The sequence below is a fragment of the Lepidochelys olivacea genome, assembly GCF_965140295.1.
Source record: "Lepidochelys olivacea isolate rLepOli2 genome assembly, chromosome: 4".
Classification (NCBI taxonomy): Eukaryota; Metazoa; Chordata; order Testudines; family Cheloniidae; genus Lepidochelys; species Lepidochelys olivacea.
The window spans coordinates 86,616,532-86,633,005 of record NC_140414.1 but is presented as its reverse complement, the minus strand read 5'-3'; the positions used below and the strand labels follow the sequence as shown (position 1 = coordinate 86,633,005).

Genomic DNA, 16,474 nt, shown 5'->3' with positions numbered 1-16,474 from the left:
TGGGCCAAATTCTTCTTTCACTTATACTGGGCTATCCCACTGGAGTCTGGGTAAAAAAACTGCATTGTTGGGCCCCATGCACACTAGGAAGCTGACCTGTTGCTGACCGTGCAATGGCCTCCCCATTATAGGTGTAAACCAGAAAACAAACAAACAATGTTTTCAACACCATTTCAAGAAGTTTGGTTGAAACATGGGGCCATGTGAATGTATACAGCATTTCCCTATCCCAGAAGTGGCCAACCTGAGCCTGAGAAGGAGACAGAATTTACCAATGTACATTGCCAAAGAGCCACAGTAATACATCAGCAGCGCCCCATCAGCTCCCCGCCCCTCCGCTCCCAACGCCTCCCGCCCACTGGAAGCCCCAGCAATCAGCATCTCCTCCCTCCCTGCACCTTCCGATCAGCTGTTTCATGGCATGCAGGAGGCGGGGCAAGGGGGAGGGGGAGGAGCGAGGGCACGGCAGGCTCAGGGGAGGGGGCGGGAAGGGGTGGAGCGGGGGCAGGGCCTGCGGCAGAGCTAGGAGCTGAGCAGTGAGCGCCCCCCGGGACATTGGAAAGTGGGCACCTGTAGCTCCAGCCCCGGAGTCGGTACTTGTACAAGGAGCCGCATGTGGCTCCGGATGCATAGGTTGGCCACCCCTGCCCTATCCTGTTGCAATGGGATGCTAAAGGTCAATATAGGCCGAGTTCGAGAGTATCATGCGTCTAACGTTCCTGCTTCCAGTTGCCAACCTGAGCATGTTAAGAACAAGATTGTACTCCAACTTGTCTCCCCCAGAGCAATGCCAGGTGGTACCAACTGAACCAAGAAATTGGTTGGAAGTTTTTTCTTGCAGGTGGCTTGAGCTCTGAGGGGCCAGATGTACAGAGGTATTTAGGTGCCTACGGATGCAGATAGGCACCTAGAGGGATTTTCAAAAGCACACAAGTAAGTTAGATGCCTAAGTCCCCCTGACTTGAAGTGGAACCAGTGGGTCTTGAAATCATTGGGAATTAGGCATGTAGGTGCTTTTGTAACCCCTCTTCATCTTTAGGTGCCTAAATACCTCTGTAAATTTGGCCCTGAGTTCTTAAATTTAGTGTAAAGTGGGAAACAGATCCCTTGTAACCCTATGGCTCTATGACACATAGCTATTAATGCTAAGGAGGAATGGAGAGGGATGTGTAGGTGTGCAGAAGAGGCACAGCTGCTCTATTTACAGTGCAAATACTAAACAAAGGCTGGGTGTGGGAGATGGTATGGGAAAGGCTAGAGTGAAAGAACTTGCCAGGCTTAGTATTACATAGACCTCATGTCAGTTCCTGGTTTTCATTTGTTTGTTTTGAAATTGATATATTCCAATCAGAGGTGAGTCCAGGCTGGAGTTATATGACAGGCAATAGTACTTCCCACTTCTATGCTACTTTCATTGGAGGATTTCAAAGTTCTTTGCATGCTTTAATTACCTAAATGGTACAAAGTGGCTTTCCCATTCTTTTTTAAAGCACTCCCATCGGAAGCTCTAGGCACATGTACACAAAAAAAGAAAAAAGTAATAAAACAAACATACAGAGAGAACCTTGGAGAAAAGATGAAGCTTTGCAGCGTGAACTGAAGGCCCCCAAATACAGGCTCCGGCACTTGTGGGGGAAGCAAATTGCAGAGTTATGGACCCTTCTCTAAAAACACCCTGTCTCCCTCCATGAGATGCCATGAAGTTACTTTGTCATCACAAAGAGAGTTACCTGTTGGAAGAGGAGGATATGTCTAGTGTTCTGGGATACAGAATTTATATTTGGGATTTTCCACAAATTCCTACTATAGATTAATTACTTATTGGTTAAGATCAAGTTTTTTACTGCATTGTTAATTTAGCTGAGTTGCACATCCTGTATATTTTATGGTATGTACATAACAACATAAACAGAATTATTTCACACCTATACATTTAACAAGAAAAATAGGAACACAAAATGGCATTTTATGGCCAAGTTAACATTACAATAGAAACTTAACTTTTACATTTCCTGATTTTGTTTTCCACTCTAACTATGCACCAGTACCAATGCCTTAGTGTAATTTTTCTATTTTTAAATTATTTGTTACCTGAGCTAAATTAATCCTGTGTTAATACTGTACTTTTGTGTAAAGGAATGGTGGACATGCAGCTGTTTTAGAAACCACAATATTCTGTCATATCAGGTGTGGTCAGTGTTCTCATTCTGAGAAAGAACTGCCTGGAGATGTTTCTGAAAATGTTACAGCTTTGTTTTCTATAGCAGAACTCTGAACGTTGCCTCTGAGGAGCATTGCCTGGGCTCATATATACTTTGTTTAACAGAACTTTAATAGTGGCTTTGCTTGCTCCTCTGTGGAAGCGTATCCCAGACAGTGCCCACAGTCTCCTCCAACTGGACATTATTTAGAGGGTTTTGGTATTTTGGTTTTTGTTTTGAAATAAATAGGCCTTAAACCCTCTCTCCTAAAGACCTTTGATCAGACTGAGTGGGTGTGGCCTAATATACTTGATATATGCTACCAACAGCAGATGGGATCTTCCAAGGCAGAACTCTTAGTCTGGAGAAGAGAAGAGAGCACTGCACCTGCAGAGGAAAAGCAGGGAGACCCCTCTGGAGGCATCCGTCTCCATGGGAGAAAAGAGAGAGCCACACAGCTCTGCACTTCCATCCCACACAAGACCAGCATCTCTGGAGCAGTGGTGTTGGCAGCTGCATCTCTTCTCCTGGCTGGACCCAAGGTGGAGCTCACTGTATTACCAGACTGAGGGCTGGGCACTTAAAGTTAAATTAGCTGCTGCTCCTTTGAAGATGCTGATGGGCTCCCTCCTCTTTGCCTCTTAACTAATTAGTTCCCCAAAAGTAGGCCTGCAATTTTTGTCCTGGATATTTTGGCTTCTACACAAATAAATACAATATGTCCTCTTGCTGAGCTTCAGTACCTGCGCTTGGAACAGTGAGGGCTGCATTGCACCTTGCCAGGATATATTTACATAGTTTACGTGAAGAAATGCACCCAACCACAATATTTGCTTGTGCGTGTATGTTCCTTGACAGATTAATAGAAAATGCGGTTGGTTGAGTTCACCAGCAACAGAAATTTTCAGTTGCTCAACTTTTGTTCTGCTGCAGTTTTGAGGAGATGGTGTCTGTAAGGGGGCGACTTTTAAGGCTCTCCTGGGCTGTATCTTGTCCCTGATGTATAAACGAAACATGCAGTTGACTTGCAGGAAAGCTAGATATTGCATTTAGGGTTCAGTCCAAACAGTTCTGTCATTTCTGTCACAGAGGATTCAGTGAATCAGCCCTGAGCACAGCTTAAGATACGTACATACTGTTTCGTGGATCTGAGTTCTACATGAACTCGAAGATACGGTTCCTGTTCTGCAGACATTTCTCAAAGCACCTTACCATGTAAGCAAGCAAGCCTGCTTTGCTGTGACTCACATGACAGCTTTGTTTCCTGGGTCTGAATTCTACATGAACTCATAGATACGGTTCCTGTTCTGCAGACATTTCTCAAAGCACCTTACCATGTAAGCAAGCAAGCCTGCTTTGCTGTGACTCACATGACAGCTTTGTTTCCTGGGTCTGAATTCTACATGAACTCATAGATATGGTTCCTGTTCTGCAGACATTTCTCAAAGCACCTTACCATGTAAGCAAGCAAGCCTGCTTTGCTGTGACTCACGTGACAGCTTTGTTTCCTGGGTCTGAATTCTACATGAACTCATAGATATGGTTCCTGTTCTGCAGACATTTCTCAAAGCACCTTACCATGTAAGCAAGCAAGCCTGCTTTGCTGTGACTCACGTGACAGCTTTGTTGGCAGGCCTCTGACACAGAGACTGAAACTTTGTACATGGATTCAGCTATGGTCAGTTTCTGGAGATTTGGTTGTTTTTTTCATATCTGAAGGTGATGGGGCTAAGCCGTTAATAATTTTCTATGTTATTTTGAAGTTCTTAGTCATTTTAGTTAGTGACTGTAAAGAAGGCTGAAGTTGAAACATTTTGTGGCTTGCTCTACACAGCCTTTCCAAGATAATAGCACGAGGCAGTATGTTTGCTAAGAGCTTATGGTGATCATGCTTGTTAAAATTTTGCCTTTCTGTTTGCTAAATATTTTAAAGAGCCATATTTTGCCCTCAGATTTTAAACATAATTCCCCTGTGGCTTCAGTAAACATATCTCCTTTGGGCAGTGAGAGGAAACCTTAATTGTGAGTCAGCCTGATATTTGTAATCCCATAGGAAAAAGAACAAACCCATTTACACTAATCTCATTGCTATCCACTTTCAAATATATGGCTCTGGCCCCTTTAAAAGTGTGGTGAAGTACAGAGTGGGGAAGCTGGAAGTAATGCAAAGTTCTTTCCCTTTTGACATAAAGAACAAACAGAGAAACAAGAGGAATTTGGGGTGAAAAACCCAAAGTAAAAGTCTTTGAACATGGAAGTGATTGATTGCAGGCTCCTCAACAGTTTTAATGTGACTCTTAAATCTATATCTAGTATCTAGATCTCATGGTCATTGGCACCTTAGAAATGTCTGGGATAAGTTAAAGTTTTCTTTAGCAGGTTCAAGACTTTGTACTCCGGTGTGAATAATTTACAGGTACAAACAATGAAACAACATTCAAGTTTGTGTGGTGTGTGAGAGAAGCAAGTTTGGGTCTAAACTAGCTACACTGAGATACAGGCAAAAGGCTTGAAGAGCACTGATTCCTATGTATTTTAAACTGTAAAATAGTTGCTAAAGAAATCAGGGACTAGATGGCTCAAGGGGTTGGTAATGGGACAGAGAGACCCAGCTTGCCCTTAGGTAGAGTGACAATTGCTACCAGATGGTTGCCCAGTGAATTACAGTATACTCCCATTTATCCAAAACCCTATTATTCAAATCTCTTCCTTGTCCTCCGTCGTGAGATACTTGAGATGCATGCTCTCTGCAGCATGTATCTCATGCAGGGGGACAAGGGAAGGATTTGGATAATGCAGAGGTTTGGATAGTAGAGCAGAGACTAGCAGTGGAGGACTCCACCCTGCTGGTTAATGGCACCTGTGTGGCTGCAAGGCTGGTGACATCTGATCCCTGCAAGCACAAAGTACAGGGAAGGTTGTGGTCCTGGCGGGACAGAACAGAGTCCTGGCCAGATGTCTCTCCTCTGTCCTGTCAAGATCGCAGCCTTCCCCTGCACCTTGCGCCTGCGGGGATCGGGTGTCACTGGCCCTGCGGCAGCGCTGAAAGCCCTCCGCAATCCTGCTGTCACAGGAGTGAGTGAGCAGGGTATACCAGACATCCCCAGCCAGGACTGTGGGGGAAGAGCCCCCTCTCCTGGGGGAGGCCACCCCGCAGCTGAATGGCTCCTTCCCTCTTGATTATCTGAACTTCCAGTTATCCAAATGAAATCCATATCCCCCATGCTAGTTGGATAATCGGGAGTATGCTGTACTACACTGTAAAATACATTGGGAGGCTCAAGCAAGTTCCAGATGGACAGGTATCCATACCACAGAAAGAGCCCTCCCAGAGGGACAGAGGCCTGACTGGGTAAGAGTTTGAATTGTTCGTTCAGTTTAGAGGTGATACCGCCACAAGGTCAAAGGTGAGGCCTGGGAAAGCTTCACTTTTGCTGTCTGTGCTGGACCTGATGGGTGGACAAGCAGAACATCAGTCTCAAGGACTGTCAGTCAGGGGCTGTTTACCAGCCCTGTGTTCACATGCTTTTAAAATAAACAATTCAAATTTGCCTGTTATCGCTAAGAAAGAAAAATCTATTTTTCTGCCCAGGACACAGTCTGTAACTGTAACACGGTCCCTTGTTTTCTTCATCTTCTTCTGCTAAAGGTAACAATGCCTGTGGAAAGAATGCGGATGCGTCCATGGCTGGAAGACCAAATAAATTCAAACACAATACCAGGGTTAAAATGGCTAAATAAGGTAAGATTTGTACGTATTTGATAAACAGATCAATTGTCACAGGGTCTGAAGCGTGGTTGCTTAGATCTAATTCTGATGGCTTCCTGTGAGGCAAAGCAATGAGGATAGGCAGAGTTGAGCTGTTCTTGCTGAACCTGTTCTTCTAGCTCTGCGTTCAGGATTTGAGGAGCTATTTTTGCTTATCAGATCAGTGACTCTTTTAAAAACCATTTTTCTTCCTCTGCCTTCTTTTGTGGGAGCAGGTGCTATGGAAACTCCACTGTTTTACGCGGGGAACAAAGTGCAGAGCCAAACAGCTGCAGTGGGTCTTGAACATCATGCTCTTCTGAACTGAAACAGTCTACTCTGCATTAACCCTTGAGCTGATATGCTGATCCCCACTTGGAGCATGGATACTTAGCTGATTTCTTTGCTACAGGCTGTATGGTAGAACTTAGAAGAGTAATGGGTGTCTTTTCCCATATAAGTCCCAATCAGCATTCTGTACTTACCCAGAACTCTCAGTGGGAGATTAAGATGTTCAGAGAATATAGGATCAAGCCCCAGAACACCAAACAAATGGTTTTCTTGAGCTAATTTTTAAAAAGTTCAAAATAAATCTAAGGCCTAAAAAAACCCAGATAAAATCACATGTATTCTTACTATGGAAAATATTAATTTATCACATATAAAAGCATGAGTCAGTTATTTTCAGCCATAGTGTGCTAATTTATCATTTAAAGCATGGGAAATGTTATTAAGGCATGTTCTGATGTATAGAAATGTAGGATTTGCCATTCAAGGTCAGACAGTGATCCAATTAGTTTGGTACCCTGTTTCCAGTAGTAACTTGTTGCTTATGTGATCTGCTTTTGAACTGATGCATGATATTTAGCTTCTATTTTTATCTTAGCGTGCATAACTGTAAATGCTAGCGGTTACAAAATTATCAGGTACTTTTTAAAATTCATCCACAATATTTTGTCTCAATAACCTCTTGCAGCATTGAATTTCACATGCTGTGACTTTATGCTGGGTAAATAAATATTTTCTTTTATCTGTCCCCAAATTAGCTGCCTCCTAATCTTGAGTGTGCTACTTCTTGTGTTATGGACCACACAAGTAAAAAGGAGGGACTGATCAGTTTTGAAAGTTCCCTTTGTAATTTGAATACTACATTCAGGTCCCTACTGAATCTTCTCCTTTGCTGTCTGTAGTCAGTCATATATCATTTCTTCCATACCTTGGATCATCTTCATTGCCCATTTCTGGAAATGTTCATTTTCCGCTGAATCTTTCTTAAAGCAAGGCTGTCCATACAGGGCACAGTACTCCAGATGCAGGCATACCACTATTCAACAGAGTGCTATCGTAGCATTTTCTATATTTTGTTTCACACCCTTGTTTAATACACCAAAAAAACCACCTTATTTGCTTTGTTTGCTCTGCACTGAGAAGACCTCTCCATTGAGCAGTGGACTCCTTAATGTGTTTGTTCAGACAATCCTGTGAATTCAGAGCCCATAAACACATCAAGGTAGACTGTAAGACACACTGTTGGGTTGTTTAATATTTGCAACTATTCTGTCTAGACCAAGGTGTCACAATGGTTATCCACCCTTGCGCTTCTGGGTGTAAGCTGTTTGCGCAGAGGAGCCATAATGTATTCTTTGTTCCATTATATCATATTACCCAACTGGCCAGGCCATGTTGTGCTAATAAAATATTTTGAATTTGGATTTTTTTTTTTTTAAAGCAGAAGACATTGGCTGCTACCAGGAGCAGAATATCAGATTAAAAGATCAGCCATATGACAAGTGCAAAGTGATGCACACTAGAAAAAATAATCCCAATTATACACACACAATGTTGGATTTAAATTAGCTGTTACTACTCACTCAAGAAAGTAGTAGTTAGAGTCATAGCAGATAGTTCTCTGAACACATCTGCTCAATGTGCAGCAGCTGTCAAAAAAGCTAACAATGTTAGGAACCATTAGTAAAGGGATCGATAATACAAAATATCATAATGCTACTACATAAATTCAGGGTACGCTCAGACCTTGAATACTACATTCAGTTCCGGTCACCACATCTCAAAAAAGATATATTGGAATTTGAAAAGGTACAAACAAGGGCAACAAAAATTATTAGGGGTATGGAACAGCTTCCATATAGGGAGAGATTAAAAAGATGGGACTTTTCAGCTTGGAAAAGAGACGACTATAGAGGTCTATAAAATCATACATGGTATGGAGAAAGTGACTGGGAAAATATTATTTACTCCTTCACATAACACAAGAACTAAGGATCACCTGTTGAAATTAATAGGCAGCAGGTTTAAAACAAATAAAAGGAAGTACTTCTTCACACATTGCACAGTCAACCTGTGGAACTCATTGCCAGGGAATGTTGTGAAGGCCAAAAGAATAACTGGGTTCAAAAAAGAATTACTTAAGTTCGTGCAGGATAGGTCCATCAATTGCTATTAGCCAAGATGATCAGGGATGTGACCCCATGCTTCGGGTGTCCCTAAACACTCGAAATTTCCCTGTTGTGTTCATTCCATCTGAAGCACCTGGCACTGGCCACTGTCAGAAGGGGCAGGATACTGGGCTAGATGGACCATTGGTCTGATCCAATATGGCTGTTCTTACAGTCTTATACTTGTATTTGGCATCTGATCTTTCCCCGAAAATTCACATACCTTCATAGTTGCCTCTTACAATGTGAAATGGCTTCCTGAATCCACTTCAAAGAGTTTCTAATTGCAACTGATCACTCTAGCAATGAGTCATTTAAACCAAAAATAATTCCTATATTTAAGTGTAAATCCTGACCATAAACAAGGCAGCACATGTAATCTATGATTCGTAAGGCAAAGATTTTGGCATGGGTATTTTTATTAGAAATAATGGACAGAACACAGGCAATAAACAGTAAATCACAGAAGTCCCAGCTCCATGATAGAGGGGCTAGAGTCCCAGCCCCGCTGCCTGGGGCTGAATTATTGGAATTTTCAGAAAGTTGAAGAGGTCTTGTAAAATCACGGAATCTGTGACAGACTTGTAGCCTTAATGATAAGGTATCATTTGCACCCACAGCTTTGTTTATACACTAAAGCTATGGTTTGCCAATTGTAGAAGTTGTGGGGTTTAGGTGCTGTTTTTGTTCACCATAGTTCTGCAATGGTTCATGATAAAGAAAAGAATCTGGGTAGAATAAACAGTATACCTGCTATTACAATACACGGCTTTTAAGTTGTATTAAATGTAAAGCCTTAAAAGTTCAGTATTGGGACTTTCATAGTTCACTTTCATGGGGAATATTGTCAGTTTTCATAAACAATATTATGTTGGCTAAATGGCATCTCAAGTAGTTACATTTTACTTACCTAACTTCTCCATTTGAAAGTGCATGGAGCATTGATTTCTTCACTTCCTGTCCTGTCCTGGATTTTGCTTTAGAACAGATGGATGCAGCCACCTGTTCACAAGGGCATTCAATGAAACTGAAAAGAAACATGTTTCATATTGAAAAAGGGTTATTTCTGGTATCCAACCCATATTTAACATGTGGAACTTGTGGCCACTGATATCACTGTAGTCAGGAGTGTAGTAGGCTTCAAGAAAAGATTAGATGATTCTATGACTAATGAGACCATCTATGGTTATATTGGATTGGATTGATTTTTATTTTACATGATATTAATCCTTATGCTTCAGGCCACAAACCGACTGGAGTTAGGAAGAACCTTCCCCTGCAGGCAGACTGTTACATAACTGACAACTAAAAGTTTTCTTGCACCTTCCTTTGAAGTTTGAAGCATTAGGTACTGACTGCTGTTAGCAACAAGATCCTGGACAAATGGACCAGTGATCTTAGTCAGCATGACAATCCCTATAGAGCTTTTATGAACCATCCTATAGAATAGAAGTAAATGTAAAATCACTGCTCATAAACTTTGCTGATGACGCAAAGATTGATGATATGGAAAATAATGAGGAGGATAGAGTAGTCAAACAGAGCAATCTGGATCGTTTGGTAAGGTAGCTGGGTCTGTTCAAACAAAATGTGTATTGATTGATACAGCCAAATAGAAAGTTAGACACCTGGGAACAAGGAATGCGGTTCGTATCCTGGGGGCTGTGTGCTGCAAAGCAGTGACTGTGGAAAGGATTCAGGGATCAGAGTTAGAGCCCTGTGAAATTCTACTTGCTTTTTATATTTTTTTTTGGGGAGGGGGGTAGACAGGTGAGGATTTTGTTTTATTTCATTTCTTCTGTGGGAGTGGGAGAGTGGGTCTTGCCCCGAGAGTCGGAGGTGTTTGCAGGATTGGGTGCTGCTCTGGGAGGGGGTGGTGGTGTGGAAGTGGGAGGCGCTTTGGATGGGGTCAGGTCCTAACTGTGAGGAGTGGGGGTGGTGAGACTTGGAGGGGGGTTGCAGAGCGAGCCTGTCCTCCTCTCACCCTGCAGTGACGGCTCCTACAGACATGAGGCTGGGCCTGGCTCCTCACTCTCTGCGTCATGACCTGATGAGAGGTGGCAGAGTGAGCCCATCCTGCACTCATCCTGCAGCAGAAGCTCCTGTCCTGTGGAACTGGGCCCAGACCTTCCCACACCAGGCATTGCAACCGGCTGTATGGGGTGGCTGAGCCACTCAGGTTTGGCCAGCTGGGCCTCCATTATGACAGCGAGGTGGCTGGGCCAATCCTGAGTCGTGCTGCAACCACATGTGCCAAGTCGCAACGCCACTCACCAAAACTGAGTGATGCTGCGACCCCACGTGCCAGGTTACAATGCCCAGAGCAGGGAGCTGGGCCCCGTCCTGAGGACAGGAGCCGCTGCTGTAGGGGAGTATTTTGGTTTTTCTTATACATTGATTTTCATTTCATGTCATGTCATTTTGAATTATTCAAAACCAGGGGCTCTAGTCCTAGAAGACAAGCAACTCAACATGACCTCCCTGTGAGATGATGTGGCACAAAGGGCTAATGCAATCCATGGATGTATAAACAGGGGAGTAGTGAGCAGGAATAGGGAGGTAGTTTTCCCACTCTACACGGTCAGAGGAATTTAAATTGGAAATCAGACAAACCTTTTCAACAATGACGGTGATTAACCATCATCTCTTGATGTCTTTAGATCAAGACTGAATGCCTTTCTAGAAGATATACTTTAATCAAACACAATTATTGGGTGCAATGCAGGAGTAACTGCATGAAATGTAAGGACCTGTGTTATGCAGGAAGTCAGACTAGCATAGGTGCTGGAACTAGGGGTGCTGGGGATGTGGCAGCACCCACAGGCTTGAAGTGGTTTCTATCATATGCAGAGTTTATAGTTTGGTTCAATGGCTCTCAGCACCCCCCTATGCAAATTGTTCCAGCAGCCCTGCAGACTTGATGATCTAATGGTCCCTTTTGGCCTTAAAAGTCTATGAATCTATGAATATGAGCTCTCTTAAATTCTATAGAAGTTAATTAAGTTCTCTAGGTTTTTATATTAAGTTTCTGTAGTACACCATTTGTTTCATCCCTGTTACATTGTATAAGACATTTCCATAAAGTGTACTTACTGCCATCTTCAACATGCTCAAACATCTCTCATGCTCAAACCCATCTTTTATAAATGTACAAGGTGCACAGTAAATATTACGCAAAGAAAAGAAGAGGATAATTATATATTTAAACCAGCCTTGCAAAAATCTACTCACTCATCTGGGACAAGTATTTTGTTAACGAGCAAGAAATATATTATTAGTATCTTCATTGTTGTTAAGTTAAATGTAGGCGAGTGGAATTTTGTGCTAGGGCTGATAAATTTTCACAACAATTTTGAAATGATGTTTAGAAAACACATCTGGCCCCAAACTTTTATAGTGTTTTTGCCTTGTTTTGTTCTCCATCTGTTCTTTTGGTTTCAGTATTGCTTTGTTGATTCACTTGAGTATATTCCCCCTTGCTGCATGACCATTTCTCCCTTTTTGATACTCCTCTTAGTTCATGATACACACATTGTGTATTATCCCAGGGAATATGCTTGGAGAAAAGGTTCAGGGCAGCACTGAGCTGGAGCTAGGGATTGCTAAATCATTAACTTGAACCATTACTGCTGTGTCTTATGTTGCAGTGCTGTTTGTGCTTCCTACCAGGATGGTGCTGGTTGGGAGCACTGATATTACTGACATGCATTAAGGCTTTGGGCCTGTCCTTGCTGGGTTTGGATGCGGTGATGCTTTGGACCCAAGCACAGCGGGGGTGGGCAAAGAGCTTTCACATGAGTTATAGCTGGGGAAGGAGGAGAGCTTCTTTTCAGACTGGTCACTGTTTTGCAGGGGAGAAAATAAGAAGGCAAAGGGAATAAATGAAAGGACATTGCCTACGTATGGAGAATGAGTGGGAAGAATGATGAGAGAGAGAAATGGACATCACATGTCAAACGTATTTTACCAAATTAAAGGGAAGACAGAAAAAAATGAGAATAGAAGAATAAAAATGAACATAACTATATGATCCTAACAAATGAGAGAGAAAAGTTTGAATGGAATCAGAAGCTGAAGTAAAAGGCAGAATCAGAAAAAATTAGTGCGAGATGAGAAAAGGAAAAAAAGTAAAACTTTACTTTTATAGAAATATTAGTCTGAGAGAGAATACATATGGGACGTAGACTAGGAGGAGAGCCAGATAGAGAAGGGAAAAAAGTGGTGTTGAAAGAAGAAGAGAAGAGCACGCACAAGAGCTACAGTTTATTTTTTAGATTATTTCATAGAAGTGCATATAATGCACTGGTCACAATGTTCTTAGATGTAACCTTCAGAGCAGTAAACAAAGAATACATCCTTCTGTTCTATATTGAGATACTAAAATGATCCTTAGTTCCTCCCCTTTTGCATCCTGCTTTCTTAATGACCTTTGATTCCTGCTGTGATGGAGTCTTGTACGTTTCACTGTGTTATTGTGTCTGATTTGCTTGCCTCACCCAATTTTAGATGTCATCATCTCCCATTATACTGGTGCCTCATAGGCTAAATGTTAAGCCCCTCATCCCCCTACCCTCAACAACAACATCATTAGCTTTGCTCCTATGTATATTTATCTTCATACCAATTTCTAATCATAAAAAGAAAAAATTCTGCACTGCCAAAAGTGCCTTGATTTGAATATTTATAAATGTGTGGTGCAGCTTGTGTTATATGTGTGTCATCTTGGAAACCTGCCCAGTTTTTAGTCCATAAAGTGGCATCTGAAGGTTTCACAGATTTAGGGCTCTATCCTGCTCCCTCTGAGGCCAGTGGATGTTTTGCTATTGACTTTAGCAATAGCAGGATTGGACCGTAAGGGAGCAAATGAAACACTTGCAGATGCTGGAACTGTAGATGTGCTTTTAAATGAGTGGATTAAAGTCCTCAGAAAATCTGTGAGACAATCAGTGTTGACATATCCTATTTGTTTTTCTTTCCAGGAGAAGAAGATTTTTCAGATTCCCTGGATGCACGCTGCACGACATGGGTGGGATGTTGAAAAAGATGCTCCTTTATTTAGAAACTGGGCAATTCACACAGGTACTGGAACTCTCATTTCTGCGGACCAGATTTTGTTTGCCTTTGTGTGTCTCCTGGAGATTTTTCCTTTAATTTTGTTTGCTTTTGCAAATACGGTGAATGAATTTAAGGACCTGAATCTGTGAGATGCTGAGTACCTCTTGCAACATTCTTGGTACTCTCCTAACTTTATCGAGGGGCCATAACTTGCTTCCATTGAAGACAACAGCGAAACTTCATTGACCGAAATGGAAACAAAATTGGTTCAAAATCAGTGGGAGTAGAGACGGCTCAGCAGCCCTTATGCTCTTAAATTTTAATACAGGTTTGAACCAGGCATAATAAAGGTAAGTGCTGTAAAAGCTTACTCGCACTACTGTAGCATTGATCTGATCTGCAACACCCATACTATTCTGGCCTTTCTTGAGAAGAAGCTGCCAATCATAAAGTCTAGAGATATGCATGAAAATGAGATCACCAAATGAGCCTTGTCTTGCAACCTAAACTGTGGTTTGAACTTGTCTCCAGAATCAAAAGGAGTGCACTGACACTAATTCATGGTGCTACTAGCTCTCCCTGGGCTTTGAAAACATGTTTAATATGTACCTAATTTTCTTTATTTTCTTGCTTGTTAGGAAAATTTCAACCAGGAGTAGATAAACCTGATCCAAAGACATGGAAGGCAAACTTCCGATGTGCTATGAACTCCTTGCCTGATATAGAAGAAGTCAAAGACAAAAGTATAAAGAAAGGAAACAATGCCTTCAGGGTTTACAGGATGCTACCCTTATCCGAAAGGCCTTCCAAAAAAGGTAGACAAAGGGACCCATGAACATGAAATCAGTGTTAGGTACTTAGCTGGATATTAATTTGATGATGGAGACTTCTACTCCAGAATCTGAGACCTGCAAAATATAGCCGTTGTGCCTTGGCTTCTGTGAAGTCACATGTATTTATCCAAAATATCCTCTGAATCTAGGAACTTTCCATGAACAATAGACAGACTGCATTCATTTAAAGGGATAATATACTTTTTTTTGAAAGAGACAGGATACACAGGATGTGCTGTCTGAAGATCAAGTGTCTGGTATAAATTGGTTTAGCTTCATTGAAGACAATGGGGCCATATCAATTAGCAGCTGCGGCTCTGACCCCAGATATCTAGTCTGTTTCATATTTTGAGCAACAAGGAAACATGTTATGGTCAAGGTGGGACATGGAAGTTCTGATTTTTGCTACATTTTAAAGGGAAAAACCTGTCTACTTCTACAATGTTACAATCATTTCATTTCTACTCCCCAAGAGAAACAAATTGACATTTTCCCCATCCTATCAAGTGTCTGACTAAGGCCTAGGCTACCCTGGGGGGCGGGGAGCGGTTTTCGAACTAAGGTACGCAACTTCAGCTATGCTATTCATGTAGCTGAAGTCGAAGTATCTTAGTTCGACTTACCTGGCCGTCCTCACGGCAGCGAGTCGACTTTGGCGGCTCCCCCGTCGACTCCGCATAATCCTCCTGCTGAGGTGGAGTACAGGCGTTGATTCAGGGATCAATTTATCGAGTCTAGATGAGACGAGATAAATCGATTCCCGACAGATCGATCACTACCCGCCGATCCGGTGGGTAGTGAAGACATAGCCTTAGTGTCCTATTGGGTGGCACTTAGCACTGGAACAGGTATACATGCATACATTGGAGATCTGTGCTTTGTAGCAGATCCTTCCCTCCCTCCCCTCCCCCCGCCTGTACAAAAAACTCTTTCTGAAAGAGGCGCAGATGTGGATTAGTCAAGAAGCATTAACTTAGGCACAGGTATCTACCACCTTATAGGAGGTGGGAAAGCCATGGAGAATGGCACCTTCTTTCTCACCCATGGTTCCACCTTCTAAAGGCTCCCATAGCCCAATCACCATAATGTGTCCATAGGGGAGAAGATCGCATAGCGGCATCTCTCCTCTCTCTTTAGGCCTCCTGGGAGATTTCTGTCTGATCAGGGTATCCTCCTTTCATGGAAGGAGATCAGGGAAATAGTGGAGATGATTATAGTTAACAGAACTCATTCAGAATTAGGAGGCAGACATCTTGCTGCCTGCTGGATAATTAGGTTGGGAAAAAAACCCACTCTTGGTTGGATTTGGTGGCAGAAATAGGGTACATCAAGAGTGTAAATTAGCTAGGGTCTGTGTGGACATACCTTTTTCTGTGTTGTTTTTCTAAGTTATGTTTTCTTCATAAATAGATAGTGGTTAGGAATCTCAAAGAAAACAGAAACTACAACTGCTAGACCTAGTGCTCCTCTGCAGTCTGCTTCACATCCTACACGTTCAGCCCCGTTCCTGCCCCAGATGGCAGGTTCCATGCCTGAGTCCTCTACTCCTATATGCCACTAGGCACGTACAGCTCCTATTGGCCACTCTTCCCCCTCTCTTCTTTTTCACCCAATCAGAGCTTCCCACACCAAACACTCCTTCCACTACTATCAAGCACAAGCCCTCCCCCTTTTTCCATTTCTCATGCTACCTGCAGCCAAACACTCCCAGTGGTGGTTGAAAGGCAAGGAGTGGCTGAGGTGATGCTGTACTTGGTAAGGTGAGTGTGACTGGAGGAGAAAGACAGGGAACCTGGCACTTACAGGGGAAGGACTAGACTGAGCTATGTATGGCAGATTGGGCATAGCAGATAATTGGTTTTAAAGTTCCTGGGTGTCACCTGCCTTTGATGTATTTTATGGACTCTGGCATACCTTGCTGCAGTGAGTTACACTCCATTCAAATTTGTAAGGTTCTCTTCATAGCCATAAAGGCTAGAAACATAACTTGTCTTCAAAATGACAGCTGAGTTTCTGGAGTGCAGGGCTGCAATAAGGGCTGATTCTGGAATACACAGGGCCTTCTCTGTAATTGCATAATATGTTGCCAGCTTCCTGCTCTGTCTCTTAAATGAACTGAGGCACAAGTAGGGGCAAAATAAATTGGCTGCAAGGATTTTTAATTCACAGTGATGCTCAGTG

At 42.5% G+C, this 16,474-nt stretch overlaps 1 protein-coding gene across 8 annotated transcripts in view; it reads left to right on the top strand.

The window, feature by feature from the left end:
* IRF2 (interferon regulatory factor 2) overlaps positions 1–16,474 on the top strand; it is an 82,481-nt gene that overhangs the window by 42,986 nt on the left and 23,021 nt on the right. For 7 of the 8 annotated variants that reach the window (XM_084626313.1, XM_084626316.1, XM_084626318.1 and 4 more), the window contains 3 exons: positions 5,851–5,943; positions 13,385–13,484; positions 14,099–14,275. In XM_084626313.1, coding sequence (XP_084482439.1) covers positions 5,851–5,943; positions 13,385–13,484; positions 14,099–14,275 — 370 coding nt within the window. Of the gene's footprint in view, positions 1–5,167; positions 5,554–5,850; positions 5,944–13,384; positions 13,485–14,098; positions 14,276–16,474 lie in introns of those variants that run through there. The other variant, XM_084626317.1, reaches the window with a different exon arrangement.